Source organism: Molothrus aeneus, chromosome Z (assembly GCF_037042795.1).
Source record: "Molothrus aeneus isolate 106 chromosome Z, BPBGC_Maene_1.0, whole genome shotgun sequence".
In the NCBI taxonomy this organism is placed as follows: Eukaryota; Metazoa; Chordata; class Aves; order Passeriformes; family Icteridae; genus Molothrus; species Molothrus aeneus.
The window spans coordinates 55,328,191-55,345,640 of record NC_089680.1 but is presented as its reverse complement, the minus strand read 5'-3'; the positions used below and the strand labels follow the sequence as shown (position 1 = coordinate 55,345,640).

The 17,450-nt window shown below is 39.5% G+C and overlaps 1 protein-coding gene across 5 annotated transcripts in view; it reads left to right on the top strand.

Annotated features, from left to right (window-relative positions):
- The first annotated feature begins 1,037 nt into the window (after window positions 1-1,037).
- DMXL1 (Dmx like 1) overlaps window positions 1,038-17,450 on the top strand; it is a 77,067-nt gene continuing 60,654 nt past the window's right edge. For all 5 annotated transcript variants that reach the window (XM_066568760.1, XM_066568761.1, XM_066568759.1 and 2 more), the window contains exons 1-6: window positions 1,038-1,124; window positions 10,557-10,682; window positions 14,136-14,199; window positions 16,196-16,203; window positions 16,285-16,363; window positions 16,854-16,986. In XM_066568760.1, the coding sequence (XP_066424857.1) occupies window positions 1,038-1,124; window positions 10,557-10,682; window positions 14,136-14,199; window positions 16,196-16,203; window positions 16,285-16,363; window positions 16,854-16,986 (497 nt within the window). The remainder of the gene's footprint in view (window positions 1,125-10,556; window positions 10,683-14,135; window positions 14,200-16,195; window positions 16,204-16,284; window positions 16,364-16,853; window positions 16,987-17,450) is intronic.

Here is a 17,450-nt window from a genome sequence, read left to right as displayed (position 1 = left end):
AGATTGACCTTGCTTATGCAAAGACCGGAAACGTAGGCATTACCATCTACAGATACACAGTATCACCTTATAAGTATCCTAGGATGTCGTACACAAAGTTATGCCTAACACCGTCAAATTATTTTAATTTTGTATTTTTTCTTGGAAGAGCTGCTGGGAAGAAAGAGGATCTAATATTTCATACAGGGATAATGTAAGAGTGCAAATTGATGTGGGACCTGTAATTTACAAGAGGAAACACTTGTAATGCTGAAGTTTCCTATGAGAAATTGATGGAAGACTAAAAACTAGTTACAGTGGAATACTATAAAGAAATACTATAAAGTGTAGCAGAGAGAATGGCCACGCTGCCTCACAGCAGGGAGACACCTCAGCTTGCCGTACCTTTGGTGGTGAAGAGCTGCTGAAGTGGTGAGGTGCCCTGGTTGGACGGGCGGGCAGAGCCGAGGGGCACACTGCCGGCTGAGCTCGGGCCGGGCCTGAGCCCTGCCGCTCCCTGGGCCCGGCCGGCCCGCCCATCCCAGCCGGCTCCCGTTTCCCCTCATCTCATCCGGACGGTGAAAAGCCCTGCTGCTTACAGCCACTCTGAGGTCCACGCAAAAACGATTTGTTTCCCTAACCTCGGGGACCCAAGGCTCCTGTTACCACGTGCTTCCTCTTGTCATTGTCCAGTGGGAGGGAGGGCTGCGGCCCTGCCCTTGTGAAAGGGGCTGGGAGAGGATGCGCTTGGGGTCAGCGCTGCCGGCCCGGGCAGGCGGGAGGCGCAGCGACTCGGCAGGTTTCGAGTCCGCTCCGCCACCACCGCCTGTCTCCGGCGCAGCGGTAGGGCTTTCCAGAACTGTTTTGACAGGAAAGTCGGGTTATTTTAACAGGAAAGTCGAGTTCCACAGGGGGCGGACGGAACTCTCAGCCCGCCCCAGGGAGGGCGCCCGGGCCGAGCATGCGCGGCGCCCGCTCCGCCCCCGGCAAGCACCGCCTCCGCCGCCGCCGGGCGCGGGGGGACGAGCGGCGGTGGCCGAGCGGCCGCGCCCTCCACCATGAACCTGCACCAGGTGCTGACGGGCGCCGTGAACCCCGGGGACAGCTGCTTCTCCGTGGGCAGCCTGCACGACCAGCCCTTCACGGTGAGCGTCCCCCGCCGCGACGGCGGCGCCTCCGCAGGGCCCGGCGCCGAAAGCGGCTGCGTCAGGCGCGGCGGCCGCGGGCGGCCCCGGGCGCGGGGCTCGCCCCGGTGGCGCCGTCCGGCGGCGGCGGCGCCGGCCCGAGGGGCCCGCGGGTCCCGGGCCCGGCGGGGGCGGGGACGCGCAAAACTTGTGCGGAGCGGCGGCCCCGCTGCCGGCGGCGGTCCCGGGCGGGCGCGGTGCCGGCGGGGCGGCGGGCACATGCCGGCTGCGGCGGTCCGGGGCCGGGGAGATGTGGTGGCGGCGATAAAAGATTACATAAACGGCTGCCGGGACGTGCGGCTCGTTCTGGAAGGGAGTTCAGCCCTGCCTTGTAGTCATGAAGGTGGCTGAAATCCTCTTCTGCGCATAGCTGAGGAAGACTTGGAATACCCAGCCCTAGTGTTGCTGAGGTTTTCAAAGCCTGTTTGAAGTCCCTGTCTCTTAGAGTGGAGAGAAGGAAGGCACTTCACTGCAAAAGCCAAAGTCTTTATTAACGTGCCTTTTCCTTCCTTTTGCTTTTGTTTTGTAAACACACTTCTGTTGTGTTATTTTTCCCACCCTCTCTCCGCGTAGGGCTGAAGAGGAATGAAATCAGATGCAGCGAAGTTTCTCAGGGCACCACGCTGGGGTATTTTTAACCTTACCTTTTATGGCTGCCCCCAGCTTCAGCCTGCTCTCCAGTTTGATAAGGGAATGATAGACGGAAATGCAGGAATGAAATTTTGTTTGCTGTCCCGTCTGGTGTACGCAGTTAAATTCGTCCAGCTACTTGCAGCTCCGCCTGGGGCAGTGGGGCAGAGGCTTCCCCAGGGTTAGGCTGGCTCTGCGGAGTCTGTCTGCAGCGTTGTCCGGCCATGACCTTGCTTCCCATAAATAAGTTCATGTTGGAAGATATCTTAAACCACAGCAGTTGAGACTTCACACTTGAATTGTGCCAAACTCTCTAATTTTACATATCCAGAAATGTCAAAGACCCACCTGTGGTGGGAAGCCATTTAGTAAGAGACAAGGAGGTCTGCTTTACAGAGGAATCGTAGTAAGCTTTCAAAATATCTTGTCATAAGCTTACCATTTTGAGATCATTCTTTTTTGAGGGAAACAATTTGAGTCATTCATGTCACTAGACTCAATTGCTACTTGTTGCGGACAAACTTATGTATAGTTTTGGAGATCCCCAATGGATAAGAAGAGTAAGAATCTTTTCTTCAGGAGAATGGGATGATTGAGAAGTGTAATTTTTGATATTCATTACTGTGGTCTCTCTTTTGGAGGAGCTGTTTTCATAGAAGTATACTGTAACAATGTTTCCTAGACATAAATGTAATAACAATATTTCCTATAGCTGCAATTCATCTTCCTTTCATTATCCTTTTCCCTGAAAGGTTATTAATGGATTTCTTTTCCTCATATTTAAAATGGCTAGCAGAAATATCCTTGACTGCTTCAGGGATGTTTTTGTTGTTGTTACTGATTCTGTAATGCTGTGTTAAGTTGACGAGATTGCTCAGAAGGATTAAGAAGTAAAAGGCACTGAAGCTAATTTCTGCTTTTTTGGAAAAGGATGATGGACTCAAGCGTTAGAAAATCCAATGAAAATAATGCCCCATAGTTTTTCCCTGTCTGAAATGATGATATAAGCATTAATTAGTAAAAATACTATTGAATTATATTTTAGAAATGGAAAAAAAAGCCCCAAGCATGTAAAACTTCTATGCTTCCAGTTATTGTGGCTGAGAACATAGGAGTTGATATTTCAAGGTTGTGTACTGTACAGGACAGACAAGTTGTCCTTGTCCAACAGGAGAACTTGGTCTGTAATTTTTTTTTTTTTTTAGATACAGTATGCTTCAGGATATTTTCTCATAGACAGCACTGAATATTCAAAGTGAAGTATTTTAAAATATTACAGTTATAAGCTAAAAATATCAGGATTCTACTCTTAAAAGCTGAAAATTTTGAAGCAAAATTAGTGTAAAACTTTCTGTATCCACTGAATCATATACACCTTTTTGAGTATGTGCTGTTATCTTCTAAGGAAGTATTTCAGATATCTAATGTGAGGCAGTTTTGTTGTTCTGACTTTTTTTTTTTAGGTGAAGGGTAGAGTGGGGCATGAGCTTCCTTGGAGAGAACACTGATAAAGTTTTTAGCCCATCTTTTATTCATGTGTTGAAAAAGGCTCATAAGTATCAAGATACCATAAGAAGCATGCCTGTTGTTGCTCTGCTGAGGGCAGGTGGTAGTAAAGTATGGCACACTTAATCAATGAGAACCTGGCCCTCAGCTGTCAGAAGTTACTTGTTTATTCTTTATGTCCTTCTCCAGATACTGAATTATTTTATTTTCCATGTACTTGTCCACAGTGGAAGACATCCTTTGCTTTCTTTTATTCATGTCAGGTCTGAAGTATTTGAGTAAAAGTAAGCTCCTGGAGTTTCTCACACAGGATTCGTCTGAACTAGTTATGACTGAAGTTGTATTTAAGTTATTAAGTTAAGTGGGTAAGCAGCACTGATACAATGTTTTTGCATATTCAGTTCTGATTCTCTAATTTTTATTTTAGTCATTATTATTTCCCCCCGCCAGAGTAGCAAAAGATTTTGGAGGGGTGGGAAGTCTCTGTGAGCAATAGCAACTTTACAAGTGCAAGTCCCAAAACTGATAATGAAAATCACAAAAGAGCGATTGTTTGTAGGTTAAAAATATGTGAAAGATTAATTACATAGATTATTTCAATAGAAGCAAAATATTTCCTTGACAGATTTCATCTGTGTGTGTGATTAAACTAATTCTGGACTTGAGTCTTGCTATGTACAATTGATAGAACTGGGAACTAAATATCTGAAGTTGAAAGGCACCTGGAAAATTGGGTGAGGAGTGAGGTTCCATAGCTTGATCAAGACCACACTGAGTTTTCTAAAGGTACTGGGTTGCAATAGAAGAAGGTTTCCCATTCTGCAACGTTTTCTGATAAATAAAAGTAATTTCTATGCCTCAGTGATATTCTTTCTTACCTGTCTAGAAAATACTTAATGTTTACACTTAGAACTCCCTGGATATCTGTAGTCCAGAAAATTTAGATATCATAATAGTCAGTCAAGAAATTACACTGTTTACACTTCACCTGCTTCTTGGTTGGTATTTAGTAAAGGGAAGGGATTTAGTAGGGAACCTTTTTAAGAATGCCTTTTTTTTTTTGAATAATACTTGAGTTAAGCTACTCTGGACTTAAGAAATTAATTATGTCTTAACTGAATTAATTAAAAAATGATAAAATTTCTTTGCACATCAATGAAAAGTGCAGTTTCATGATTTGAAGTGCAGTGAAACATGATTCAAAGGGCATGGCCAATGAATTGGGTACTTGTATGTACTCTAATACGGTTGTAGTATAATAGGTCAAGTACTTCTGATAAATAAAAAAGTTGAATTTTTTTAATGAAACATGATAAAATATAATTGATTAAAATTTAATTTAGCATCCTAATAAAATAATTTAATTATTTTAAATAAATGTTTATGTGGAATACTTAGACTAGCGTAAGTTTTGATCAAATGTGGGGCTAGAGAGTGGCTCATGGTGAGTCTTTTAACCATTCTATGCATAGGACAGAAAAAGATAGCAATTATTGCAGTATCATCTGCTTCATAGATTTGTCTTTAGTTTTTATCTTGACTTTTACTGAGTTTTGCATTGTCTTTCTAGTGTATGTTCATCCCATATATGCTTGAATGTGTTTATATATGTATCTTTATAAATACGCATGTGTGCACACGTGGTCTGCTGCATTTAGCCATGGATAATAGCTGCTCTTCATGTAAGAGAGGTAGGTTAAATAAAGTTTGTGCAAGTTGTCCAAGGTCATGTGTCAGCCCTTACATAGCTGTAGCAGAAACTATAGCAAAAACTTTGTATGTCAGTACATAGAAGAAATATGTCAAGAAGGTTGTTTGTAAGGGAAATAAATGTGTGGAAGGTGCTGTGCTGTGTGAGAGGTTGAGGCCCTCAATTGTTGGCTTTCCTTCTGGTGAGATTAATTTCCCAATAGCAGTCTCAGATTGTGAGTTGTATATGTCAGACTTTCATTTTAGAAAGAAATCAGAATAGTTTGTATAATTGTCTATACTATTTCCTGTGCATTTAAAGCACTGTTCCAGTCAAAATTTCTGCTGTTCTTCTTCAAAGAAATATTAATTTAGAACTAAGGGCCGACATTGGATTAAAAGAATGGGCAGAATTTTTGTGAAAACCCACTTCTGCAATACAAAATCACATTTATTTTCACAGGTCTAGAACACCTTTCACTTCCTAATTTCAGGCTTGTTTGCTATGTCAGCAGCAAGTGAGATCCATGGTCCTGCAGCTTGAACTAGTTCTCTCTTGTTTATTTCTGTAACAGAAGAACAAAGCACTGTTTAATAAACATTCCAAGTATGTGATAATATCACGTTATCTGCTTGTCTTATTGTGCAAAGACAACTTTCTTGTAAATGTTCTAGGGCATTCTTAAGGTGAAAGGCTTTTATGGCCTGCCAACATCAGACATAGAGGCTCTGCTTGCTTCAAAAACTTGTCTTAGGGTTTTAATATTATTATTTTAAAAAATTCATATACATTTAGGAATTCTTTCTCCGTTTAACTGTATAACAGCATTTTTTGCCTTGCCCCTTCCTCCCTTCCCCTCCCCTTCCCACAAGGGAATATAGGTAAATGAATATATATATATGTATATGAAAATATCTATGTGTCTATATATATACATACAATAAATTCTTATACTGGGATCACTTGCACTTGCTTAAGAGAAGACTAGAATTACCTTTTTTCTTGGTTACCATTGCTTACAAAGATGCACTCATATTAACTCCTGTTAAAATGAAGATGAGTGGCATGTTAACTATCATGGACAAGTCTCACAATAAAAGTTAGATGAAGTGACTGGTAGGCAGAATTCATTCTTGTGGTATCTGAGACCCTCTTATGGTATGGAAAATATTTCTTACTCCCGAGTACAGACTTCTATTATACTACACTAAAATACCTCTGCTGTGAATAAAAAAATCTTAAATGTAAAATTAGTCCAGCAGTAAATTTTATGCACTTTGTTTAGAGAAACATCTTGGTAAGATACTGCTGCTTAGAAACCTCATTTTCAGCTGAAGTCTGGGCTCCAGTGAGTATGTAAGAGGATCTGACATCTCTGCACAAGATCAGTCTAATGGATGAGTTGCAGGGGGGACAACAAAGGACCAAAGGAAGGACACCTTAGGAGGGTGTCCCTAAGGTGTCTGGTCAGTGTGAGGAGTAGTGACAACAGTAGAAAAGGGAGCCAGCTGCCAGAAAACTTAGTCACCTTCTTCCTCAGACACTTTTTCCATTGCAATATAGAACCTCCCTACCCTCCACATCCCTTTTGTCTTTGGAACTGTGGTTCTCCTGCAGACGAACATTAACTAAACATCAAAAATAACATCCAAGTCATCATCCTTCTGCTTGGCTGTAGTTCTGTTTGGGAGCTCTTTGAAAAGGCCTTTTTCTCCCCTTTCTATCTCTTTGGAACACATCAGTTCTACAGGCTTAGGAGCTAGTCGGTGGTTCTGCAGCTTATTGGCATTAGGAAGCCAGTGTGACCAGGTATGATCCAATCTGTGTGAACAGACTGATGTCTGAAGTGATTGTGTTTTTTTCCTCCAAGTGTCAGTCTTTTCAAGTAGTGTGGAGAAATGCCAGAACATAAGGGTGTTTTCCTTCAGGAAACAAGAAGTCTAGGATGCTTTAATATTTCTTTAAGCTACTCTTGTTCTTCATAGCTCTGGGTTAACAGGAGCTAGCCTGGGTTCTGACTTTCGAGCAGCACAATGTTAGAAGGATATAAAGCTGTGAGAGAGCATCCAGATGGGACAGTGAGGTGTCTGGGAGGAAAGCCGTATGAGCAGTGACAGCCTGGCTAAGAGGAGACTGAGGGGAGACCTTGTGACAACCTACGTCTTCCTCATGAGGGAAAGTGTACAGGCAGGACTGATACCTTCTCTCTGGTGACCAGTGACAGGACTCTATGAAATGGTCTGAAGTTGTGTCAGGGCAAATATAGGCTGGGTATTATCAAAAGGTTGATCTCTCAGAGCATGGATGGGCACTGGAACAGGCTCCCCGGGGAAGTGGTCACAGCTCCAAACTGAGAGAGTTAAGGAAGTGTTTTGACATTGCACTTGGGCATGTGGTTTGGTTCTCTTGTAGGGCCAGGAGGTGGATGCTGATGGTCTTAGTGGGTCCCTTCCAGCTCAAGATATTCTATAATAACTGTTTTAAATCTTATTTCCTGGTGCATTGATGAATATGCGATTCCTCAAGTCTCCAGTGTATAATGTTTGATAGTTACTAACAGAGTTCTTCCAGTGAAAAATGCCAACTGTACTGAGGTCTTAAAACTGGTGAAGTTATGACCTCATTAAAATACTTATTTTATGGATTGCATGATTTCTACCAATGGCATGTGTTAGTCATTATGATGGAAGTATGGTATTTTATATGAGGTTTAACAAGGCCAAGTGCAAGGTGCTGCACCTGGGTTGGGACAACCTCTGTTGTCAGTCCAGTTTGGGGGAAGGGATCGAGAGCAGCCCTGTGAGGACTCGAGGGTGCTGGCGGGTGAGAGGCTGGACATGACCCAGCTATGGGCACTCACAGCCCAGAAAGCCAAACGTGTCCTGGGCTGCAACCAAAGCAGGGTGGGCAGCAGGGTGAGGGAGGGGATTCTGCCCCTCTGCTCTGCTCTGGTGAGAGCCCACCTGGAACCCTGCATCCAGCTCTGGGGTGCACAGCACAGGAAAGGCACAGAGCAAGTCTGAAGGAGGGCCATGAATATAATTAGAAGGATGGATCGCGTCTCCATGAGGAAGGGCTGAGAGAAAATCAGTCTGGAAAAGAGGAATAAGGATTACCTTATCTTGGTCTTCATGTTCCTGAAGGGAGCCTACAGAAAGATTGAGAGAAACTGTTTACAAGAACATGTAGTGACAGGACAAGCGGGAGTGGCTTCAGACTGAGAGTAGGTTTAGATTAGATGTTGGAAGGAAATTCTTTACTGTGAGGTTGATGAGGCACTAGAAGAGTTGTCCAGAGAAGCTGTGGGTGCCTCATCCCTGGAAGTGTTCAAGGCTGGGTTGGATGGGGTTCTGAGCAGCCTGGTCTAGTGAAAGATGTTCCTGCCCATTGCAATGGAGTTGGAGCCAGATGATCTTTAGGGTCCCTTCCAATCCAATCCAAGGCATTCTTTGTGTTCTATCCTATGATTGTGGTGGTGGCACAAGGTGGTTTCAGGCTTATCTGTGAAGCTAGAAATGGAAAGAACAAGACGGGAGAAGTATAGTAAGTCTTTGAAGTGCTGATGAGGCCTAGGGGGGGGCATATGCACACAGCAGGTGGGCTTAAATACATTTATAATGAAGCTGGGTCTAGGTCTCTATGTTATGGCTTTACATGGAAGCACTTCTTTTAGTTTGTTTTTGTTTTCCTCAAAATTGCCCCTATACAGAACTCTAAATTCTAAGAAACGGATTTAGGAAAAATTGTATGTCTGGTATTTCTAAATAAGCTTTTTCTGGTGAACTGTGGACTTAACCAGTGAGTCACCAGGTGAGATTATTTTGAACTGAGGAAAAAAAAACATTCTGTGGTGAACAGGTCTAAAGTTAATGCCATCACAATATCAAAATAATTTTTTTAACATTTGAACAGAAATTGCTACTCAGTCTCCTTTTTTGAATGAGTTTTCACTTAGATTGCTTTGGAACCTGTAGTTCAGTATGCTAATTAGTAATAAATGCTGCTCTTTTGACAAGAGGAATTATATTGCTTGAATGTCTTGAAGCTGAAGGGGGAACTGGACAGGAAGGAGCTCAAAAACCTCCCAGTAATAAGTGTTCATAAATAAATATATGGTTATATATAGTCTGCAGAATTATAGACAGCATTTTCAATTATAAGGTGGTGCCTGGTGTTCTGCTGGTTGCAGTGTGATAAATGAGTATTGGCTGGGATTGGTGAACACAGTCTTCTGGCTAAGACTCTTCTTTGAAGCATCACTTAATCCTTTGTGGGGAAAATGTCTTTGGACTGAAATCTCAATATTTTTCAATTTATTTATTTATTTTAAGATGTGTGATGGTATGATAGTCTAGGCCAGTCTTGGTACTAGAGTACCAAATATTCTTGGTACTCTTTCATGTAAAACACATGAAAACATGATAATCAGATTTCAAATTTATATATCTAGCTTTTGGTTATTCTGCTTTTGTTTTCAAATCCACAGTTTTTATTTAATATATTGGAAATTAGTACAGAAGTTGATTGTAAGGCATGATATTTCTGTCAGTGTATGGAAATCTTCCATCTTCAGTTTCTGTGAGGCTATTCTACTCTTGAAGCTTTTAGTCAATTCAAATGGTGTATTTTTGATCCTTTTATCAGTCTCTTGCTAACAGAATACTTGTTTGTACTCTTTTGTTGCTGTCTTTCTGATTAATTTTTTAATGAGTGTGCATTCCTTTTCTCCAGAATTTCATCCTTGAATGCTGTTTTCTTATGCTCATTAGATGATTCTCCTCACTGTTGTTTCCACAAGTTTCTCCAGTGTTTAATCTTTTCCTCTATTTTTATCTGTACTCAATATCTAATAAAACTTCCAAGAAGGTAGGAAGAAATTCTGACTTGAGCATTGCAAGACTCAGTGAACTGTCTCTGTGAATGTGTTAGATATAGCAGCATACTCAGTGACAATATAAACTTCAGAGAATAGAATTCATGCAAATAACAGGAGACTCAACAAGTCTGAGAAGGCAGTTTTGCTTCTGTATAACTAAGCTTCATGTTGTTAGTCTTTTGATTTTTGCCTGTACAAAGTCCTTACTAAATGTTTTATAAAATTTTAGCTCCTCAATTGTACTCCCCCTTTTCAGAAATCTGAAAATTAAAAGAAAAACTTCTCAAGTCTGTCTCTCTCCAATCTAAGAAATATATTACTTTTTTCTACTTTGCAAGAACTGTGGTTTTTATGCTTTTACATTTCTTTTAGATGTTTTTGTATGTCCAAATTTTTTTGGTATTTTTTTATCACAAACCACTGTTTGCTTGTTATGCAAGTCTTATGATGAACTTGTAAACATGGAGAAAGAGAAATTTGCTGCTTCTGTTGCTTGGTTTTAAATTGCAGACATCTCTGCAAAGACCTCTTCTGACTGTATAGTGTTCTACTTGGATAATATACATGGACTATAGGGTTTCATATTTCACTAATATGCTGCAAGTAGATAAAGCTTTGCATTATTTTGGAGTGGGGTGTTTTTTTTTGTTTTCTTTGGGTGTTTTTAATTTTTTTTAAATCTATACTGTAGGCATACGCATCAGGATGTGATATTGTGGTACTGGGGACTGACTTCGAACGATTACAGATAATCCCTGGAGCAAAACATGGAAACATTCAAGTGGGATGTGTGGACTGTTCAATGCAACAGGGGAAGGTATGTAGAGCAGTGTTTCTAATAATGTTCCAGCAATGTCATATTAAGCACCTTCTTAGGAATGTATATGCTTGCAAGTTAGGGGAAATATACTACAATGAATAGTAAAATGACTGATTGCTTTCTGTCTTTACTTATAAGCAGCACAGTAATTATAAATAGTAACCACAGATACGATAGATGGTTGTAGAAGATAGGTAGGACTGCCACAGGAGGCTGTGGATTCAGGGCTACATTCAGGGCAAGAATTTGACTAAGAGATTACTAAGTTGGAAGCAAAAGTAATTTATTCACTATGGCTTTGCACTACTGGGCATGTCATTGACATTCTTTGACATGTTAGTGGCTGGCAGGAGATGAGTGCTTCCACAAAAATCACTTTCAGATCATCCAGAAAAATGACATCTATTTCAAGCAATTCCTAAAGCCTCTCTTGGATGGGGTTTGCTTTCTTGAATTCCTAGCTTTTGTTTTTTTGTAGCTAGGTCAGCATCAGAACCTTACATTTTAGACAACACTGGGTTTTAATTCCTTTTAAGAGAGCTTTTTTTTTTTTAATTTTCCTGTCAGAGTGAAAAAGAAATAACCAGGTAACTGTTCATTGGGATGTCACAGTTCTGTATCGCTCCATTGGGATGTCTCAGGGATTAAACTGTTTACCAGTTTAGTGGGAACTTTGGATAACTATTTGTTCATGTAAGAGGAGTTTTCTACCTCTGTTGTTTCTTTAAGCTTGTCCTTGTGAGTAGATAATGTCAGCTTTCTACAAGCCTTATGAGCTGATGAGAGCTTTGGTTATATTCTGGTGTCCATCTTGAGACAAGACCTCTGATAGAAACCAGTTTTGTTGTGAACACTGTGCTGATGAAACCCCAGCCACACCCTGTTCCTGCTTTTTAGCATTTGAGTGATAAACTCTTACAGTGCTAGTGAAGGAGCACAAATGAAAATGAGGAAATGTTTTTCTTTGTGTCTCTGACACCTCATAGCCATAGTCTACCTGAGTTTCTCCGTTGGCTGCTGTTAACTAAAGGGGTTTTTTTGAGTTCACTGAGCATTATTTCTCTAAATTTGCAAGGTCATCTGGATTGCATGATACTAATTCTGTATATGTTTAAATGAAAAATTGTCCTTGAATTGTAAATGAGCACACATGAATGTATCACACTGTAAGGCTTACTAAGCTTTAGAGATTTTTCATTTCTTAAGTAGACCTGTGAGGTCATTTAGAGTCTGCAAGTTGGTATTGTATTGCAATTGGTTTGCTGTAAGGAAACTGGATGTATTTCTAAAATGCTGTGGTACTAAGCAGTGGATGGCTAGGAATTTGCTTATTGACCAGACTGATCAGTGAATTTTCAGGTCATTCTTAAAAGGGTAGAATTTCTTCTTAGGCATTCTTCATCAGTACTGACACACAAATTCCACTTTGGTTTGTCAAAACATACAGTTCCAGTGCTCTCAGTGTGTCTTCATAGGAGAAGTACTCCAGCTCTCTGACCATTTTTGTGTCCCTTCTTTCAACCCAACATGTCCGTTTCTGCCTGATGCTAGGCAGAAACTGGATGTGATACTCCAGTTGATGTCTCACTAGGATAGGGAAATCATCCCCTTCACCCTACTGGCCACCCTTCTTTTGGAGCAGTCCAGGACCTGGTTGGCTTTCTGGGATACTGCCAGCTCACGTACAGATTTTTTGTCCGCCAGTATCCCCAGATCCATGTCCACAGGGTTGCTCTCAATCTGTCACTTTCCCTAGTCTGTACTGATTCTGACTGACCCAGGTGCAGGACCTTGCCCTTGGACTTTTTGAAGTAGGTGTTCACATGGTTGCACCTCTCTGCCTACCAAGGTCCCTCTGGCTGGCATCCCTTCCCTCCAGCCTGTGGCCTGCTCCAAACATCCTGGTGTAGTCAGGGAACTTGCTGAAAGTGCTCTCAATCCCACCATTATTCTTTTTGGTGGAGTGCAGCTCAGTGAAGATGCAGGGTGAGTCGCTGTGGAAACTAGTGGGAAGTTTCGGGAGCAGCAGTTGCTCTGGACACTACAAGTTGAGCATTTTGGAATGCTAATCTTATCTTTAAAAACCACTGAACAATAAAATAGTTCACATATGGAAAAAATGTCCACATTTGGAGAAAAGGAACAAAGGAAGAAAATCTAATCAATATGAGTTTATATAAATTTTTGCTTTTGGGTATGGAATGGAATTATTAGAGAATGCAACAGTAAGTGAGGTAGTCAAAGAGGATTAGAGAGGGCAGATACTAGTCTGCAAAATGCAAAATGCCTGAAGAAACTTCTTCCTTGCAAATGTGACAAAATTATTCTTGGCATTTTTGGGTCAGGCTGATGTTAGTAGGATGGAAATTTATTTAACTATCTGTTCTTCTAATGTAGAGGGTTTCTCTAAAAGCTATGGACCTTGTATAGATCTTAGGTATGACAGTTTAGTTTGGTTTCCTTTCAAACTTTAGTGGCTGATGCTGGAATCAAAATACTTTATAAAAAGTGAATCTAACTTACTTTATTATTAAAGGAAAACTGTGAATACGTTAAGTCAGAATTTTACAGGAACAGAAGATTGATTATTGCAGCATATCATATCTCTAGATGTTCTCCTTTTAACTACCATCAGTTCAGAATGCAGGATGTCTGTTGTTCATGACCTATGCAGACTCCTTAATTTTTGTAAATCTGTAATTCAAAATACTTTTTGGCCACGTTGTTGTGTGACAATTCTCTCAAGCTCTCTGCCTGAGGTCTTTAACATACATTTGCTTGTTTTGGCTCTTCTTAGCAAGTCTTCTAGGCTTGCTTTTATATAGATACCTTGAGATCAAGTACTAATAATTTTGTATTAATGCAAGTTTGAGGTGATTGATAATCTGTGATGAAATAAGACTTTCAAACACTGACTTAAAACTGACCATATTGCAACTTTTTTTGGACTGTTTTATGTTAGCCTTTAGTAGTGGTTTTATTTACAGTTTTCTGCATTGGGTGTTTTCTTGGCATAGTTTGGATCTTTTGAAATAACTTTTTGAAAAGTAGCCTGTTCTTATGCTAGGGAAGTAAACAAAAGTGCTCTGATTGTTTACTGGTTCCATGTCTGAGAATTGGAACTCTGCAGATTGTTTTGAGTGTTTACATAGTTTAATATGGGGAGAATACTGCTAATAATCTGATTTTAAAAAATTGTCCAGCTATACTCTCAGTAGTTTACTGTGATTAATGAGTAAATGGAGGATTGTATTTTTATTATTGACAACGCTAGGTTAGAGATTTTTGGTAAATGTAATTTTCTGTTTTCAAAAGGAAATACGGATGTGAGCTTCAAATTTATCTACAAGCAGGGTTAAAAGTTAAATCAACCATTTGCATCTTGTTTTTATTTGTTCAGCTTGTTTCTTTTATGTGTGTTTATATACATATAAATGTATATTACTTTAGATTGCAGCTTCTTATGGAAAGGTGATTTGTATCTTTGAGCCAGTTAGCATCTTGAAGCAGAACAGCAGTCATCATAATGTAAGTATTTAATCTTAATTTATTTGAGCAGTTACAAAGCCTGACAGATGTTACTTTAAAGTAAAGTTTGCTTTAAAGCTGGAGCTTTTTTTATATCTTCTTTTAATGCTAGAATAAAGTTGAGACATAAAGGTGGTCCTTGGGAAGTGGAAAGGGTGAGATAAGGACAGAGGCCTGTAATTTGAAATAGTTTTGAGGAAGATAGGCTTTACTCTAATGCTTCATATTACTTGCTTATGTAACCATGCAGTTCATAACCATAAATTTACCAGAATCCAAAAACACATACACAGCCCCATTCTACCATGAGTGTAGGCATTAAAATAGAAATTTCTTTTTGAACCACCCTGTGTAGCCTTTATGTTTTGGTGTGTTTTGCAGTTCTTACTTTAACTTTTGCTTATGAAATTACATGCACTTGGCCAAATTGCAATAGTTTCAGAAATCTGTGGCTTTTTTAGAACGATTATACTTCAGTGTTATAATGGTGAATAAGAAAAATATTTATTCTTTTGGGGCTTTTGGTGACAGTGGTTTAGTGATTAACATCCAGAATCTTAATTTCTGAATAATAATATGATTTAGGGCAAATTACTTAACCATGTTTCTTACATGAGGAGGCAAATGGCTATAATTAGAAGCATTAGATTCTAATTGCAGTCAGTTTGTTGATATAAGAACTTTGACAGCAATTGCTCAAGGAGCTTATGTCTCCCTCTTCAGGGGCTTGGTCACCATTTGTATTAACAAATTGTTTATATGACCATCTAGTGGTTTCTCCTCTTTGTACTAACCAACTCAGTCATAAGATCCTCAATGTACATGTAAACTTGTGGTATATATATTGTGGTGTATTATACATTAATTAATTAGCTGGAAATTAACACCTACATAATAATTTACTTCACTGGAAAGCAGTGGAATAAAACCACTGTAAGATGTGCATTCTCACGCTCCTATGAACACTTTGGCTATACTGCTCTTGTTTTTGGTCCATCCACCCCATTTTCCAGTCCATCATGAATGATTTTCTATACTGGTAGAGAGTACGCTTAGTTTGAAACTTCAGAGTTGGAGTAGTAACTGTAAGCAGTAGAGGAAGCACTCACCACCCACAATTTGCTTTCAAATGTTTTTAGTTGAAGAAATATTCTGTTACTTCATTCTTCCAGTTTACTTTTATACAATGGTTTCCAGCATATTGTTCAACGTTTTTGTAAGATTGTCTCTGTCTTCCATTTATTGGAATGTTCAGGGTCTAAAGAACCCCAAAAAATCCAGCTCTAAAAATACTCTGTGTAGGTCCTTATCTGCAGCTGCTTCTTACTGTCTTTTGCCAAACTTGTGAAAGACTGAGTTGTCATATTTTAACTTCACGTCTATTTCTGTGTGATATTTTTGGGGTGGAGGATGACTACTTTTAAGAATGTCTGGAATTAAGAAAGAAATTGGCTCCTAATATTATTTCCAGAAATGTTTTCATTTTCTTTTATAAATCAAAGCATCAAACCTTTTTGGCTATTACAGAAACAGACAAGATAAATATTTTGTAAACTTAATCCTCAACTTGTTCTAGAGAGTGAAGCAGTGATGCAAAAGTGAAAAATACTTGACTGTCCTGTTGTACATTAAGAAAATAAAAAAAAGGAGTGGAGGGGAAATATCACTTGTTATCTTGACCTTTCTGAACTCCAAATTCAGCAATGGTACAGATATCAAGCACCAGGTGCGATTAACTTGTGTAATTTTTGGTATCTTTTCTTTGTTTCAAAAATAAAATCTTACTTCCTCCTAAAACAATTCTCAAATTCCAGTAATGATTTTATGTACTAATTTTTTTCAAGCTAAACTTTTAAAATAAGAAGTTAAAAACCTCATAAGTATGGCCATGTTAGTGAAAAGCTATTTCGTTTTAATGTCAGAATGAATCAATTTTTATTAGATGAACAGTAACTTACATTAAACATCTCCATAAAACCTAGAGAATGCAGTGATGATGTACTATTTATATTATAAAAAGAGGAGAATGAAGAGTTTTCATGCTAATGTTTGTAAATACTTAAAATTTCAGGGGTTACATTACCAGTGGCAGAAGAATGCTCAAATCTCACTGGAAGCCATAGTGCATAATCTAACATGGGATCCCACAGGTACGAACACATTAAAAGAAACACTGCAACTAATATTTTTACTTTAAATTTTGTCATTCCTTGTGGACAAGGTAAAGGATTTTTCCCCTGTTCTAGCATGATAGAGAATACCAAAGTGGAGTGAAATGTACCTTTTGTCACTTATTACAGGAGAACTAACATACTAAGTGCATCTGTATGGTCTGGCTCGATTATTCTTATCTGAGCTGATAAGAAAACGTGGCTTAAATGGTAAATATTTGTTGAGAAAGACTAATGTCTGCAGTAGACCTAGGCATTTCTTTTAGAGAATAACTAAAATTTGATTAATTTTCATAGTTTGAACTCTAGGTGCTCATATCTACAAAAAAAAAAAAATCTAGAAAAGGTGTATCTGCCAGTTTCTTTTCTGCAATTTCAGCTTTGCAGTATTTTTTTTCCTCTCTCTCTCTATAAAAGTCTATAGTTTGCTACTTGCTTGTTGTTAGATTTTGATAAATATTTGTTCCAGGTACTCGCCTTCTGACTGGTTCCAATCATCTTCAACTTTGGTCCAATGTTCCATTGGAAAACCCTGCTGACAATGACAGTACTGAAAGAGCAGGTGTTGGACTTGGAGAGTGGAGATGTATCTGGCAATGCAAGTAAGGAATCCATTTAAAGACAAGTAATTCCCTTTTCTTTACTGATTCATAACTTTGAGATTAAATACTTAGTGTTTTGCTTGAAATGCTATTGCATACTGTTACTTGATAAATATTATCCATGTGAGATAAACTTTATTCATATTTCCCTTGACTATGTGGCATTCTTTCCTCTTATGAGATCAGTTGCAATTGGTTTTGGAGCAATTCTTCAGCTACAAACAAGACTAGTAAAATCCTGAGGGAAGGCTAATATTGAAGCTCTCCAATAAGCGCTCTTCCTTGTAGAAGAAATAAGGTGAAAGCTGTGTAATTGCTGTCAGGACTGATTAAAAAAAACTTCCTTCTATGTTCAGTGTACTCCATCGCTGTTTCCTTCTTACACATCCACCCTCTGCTTTTGCGCATACTTTGTTTAGATTTATTCTGGGTATTTGGAACAGTCAAGGTTGATACATTCTCTT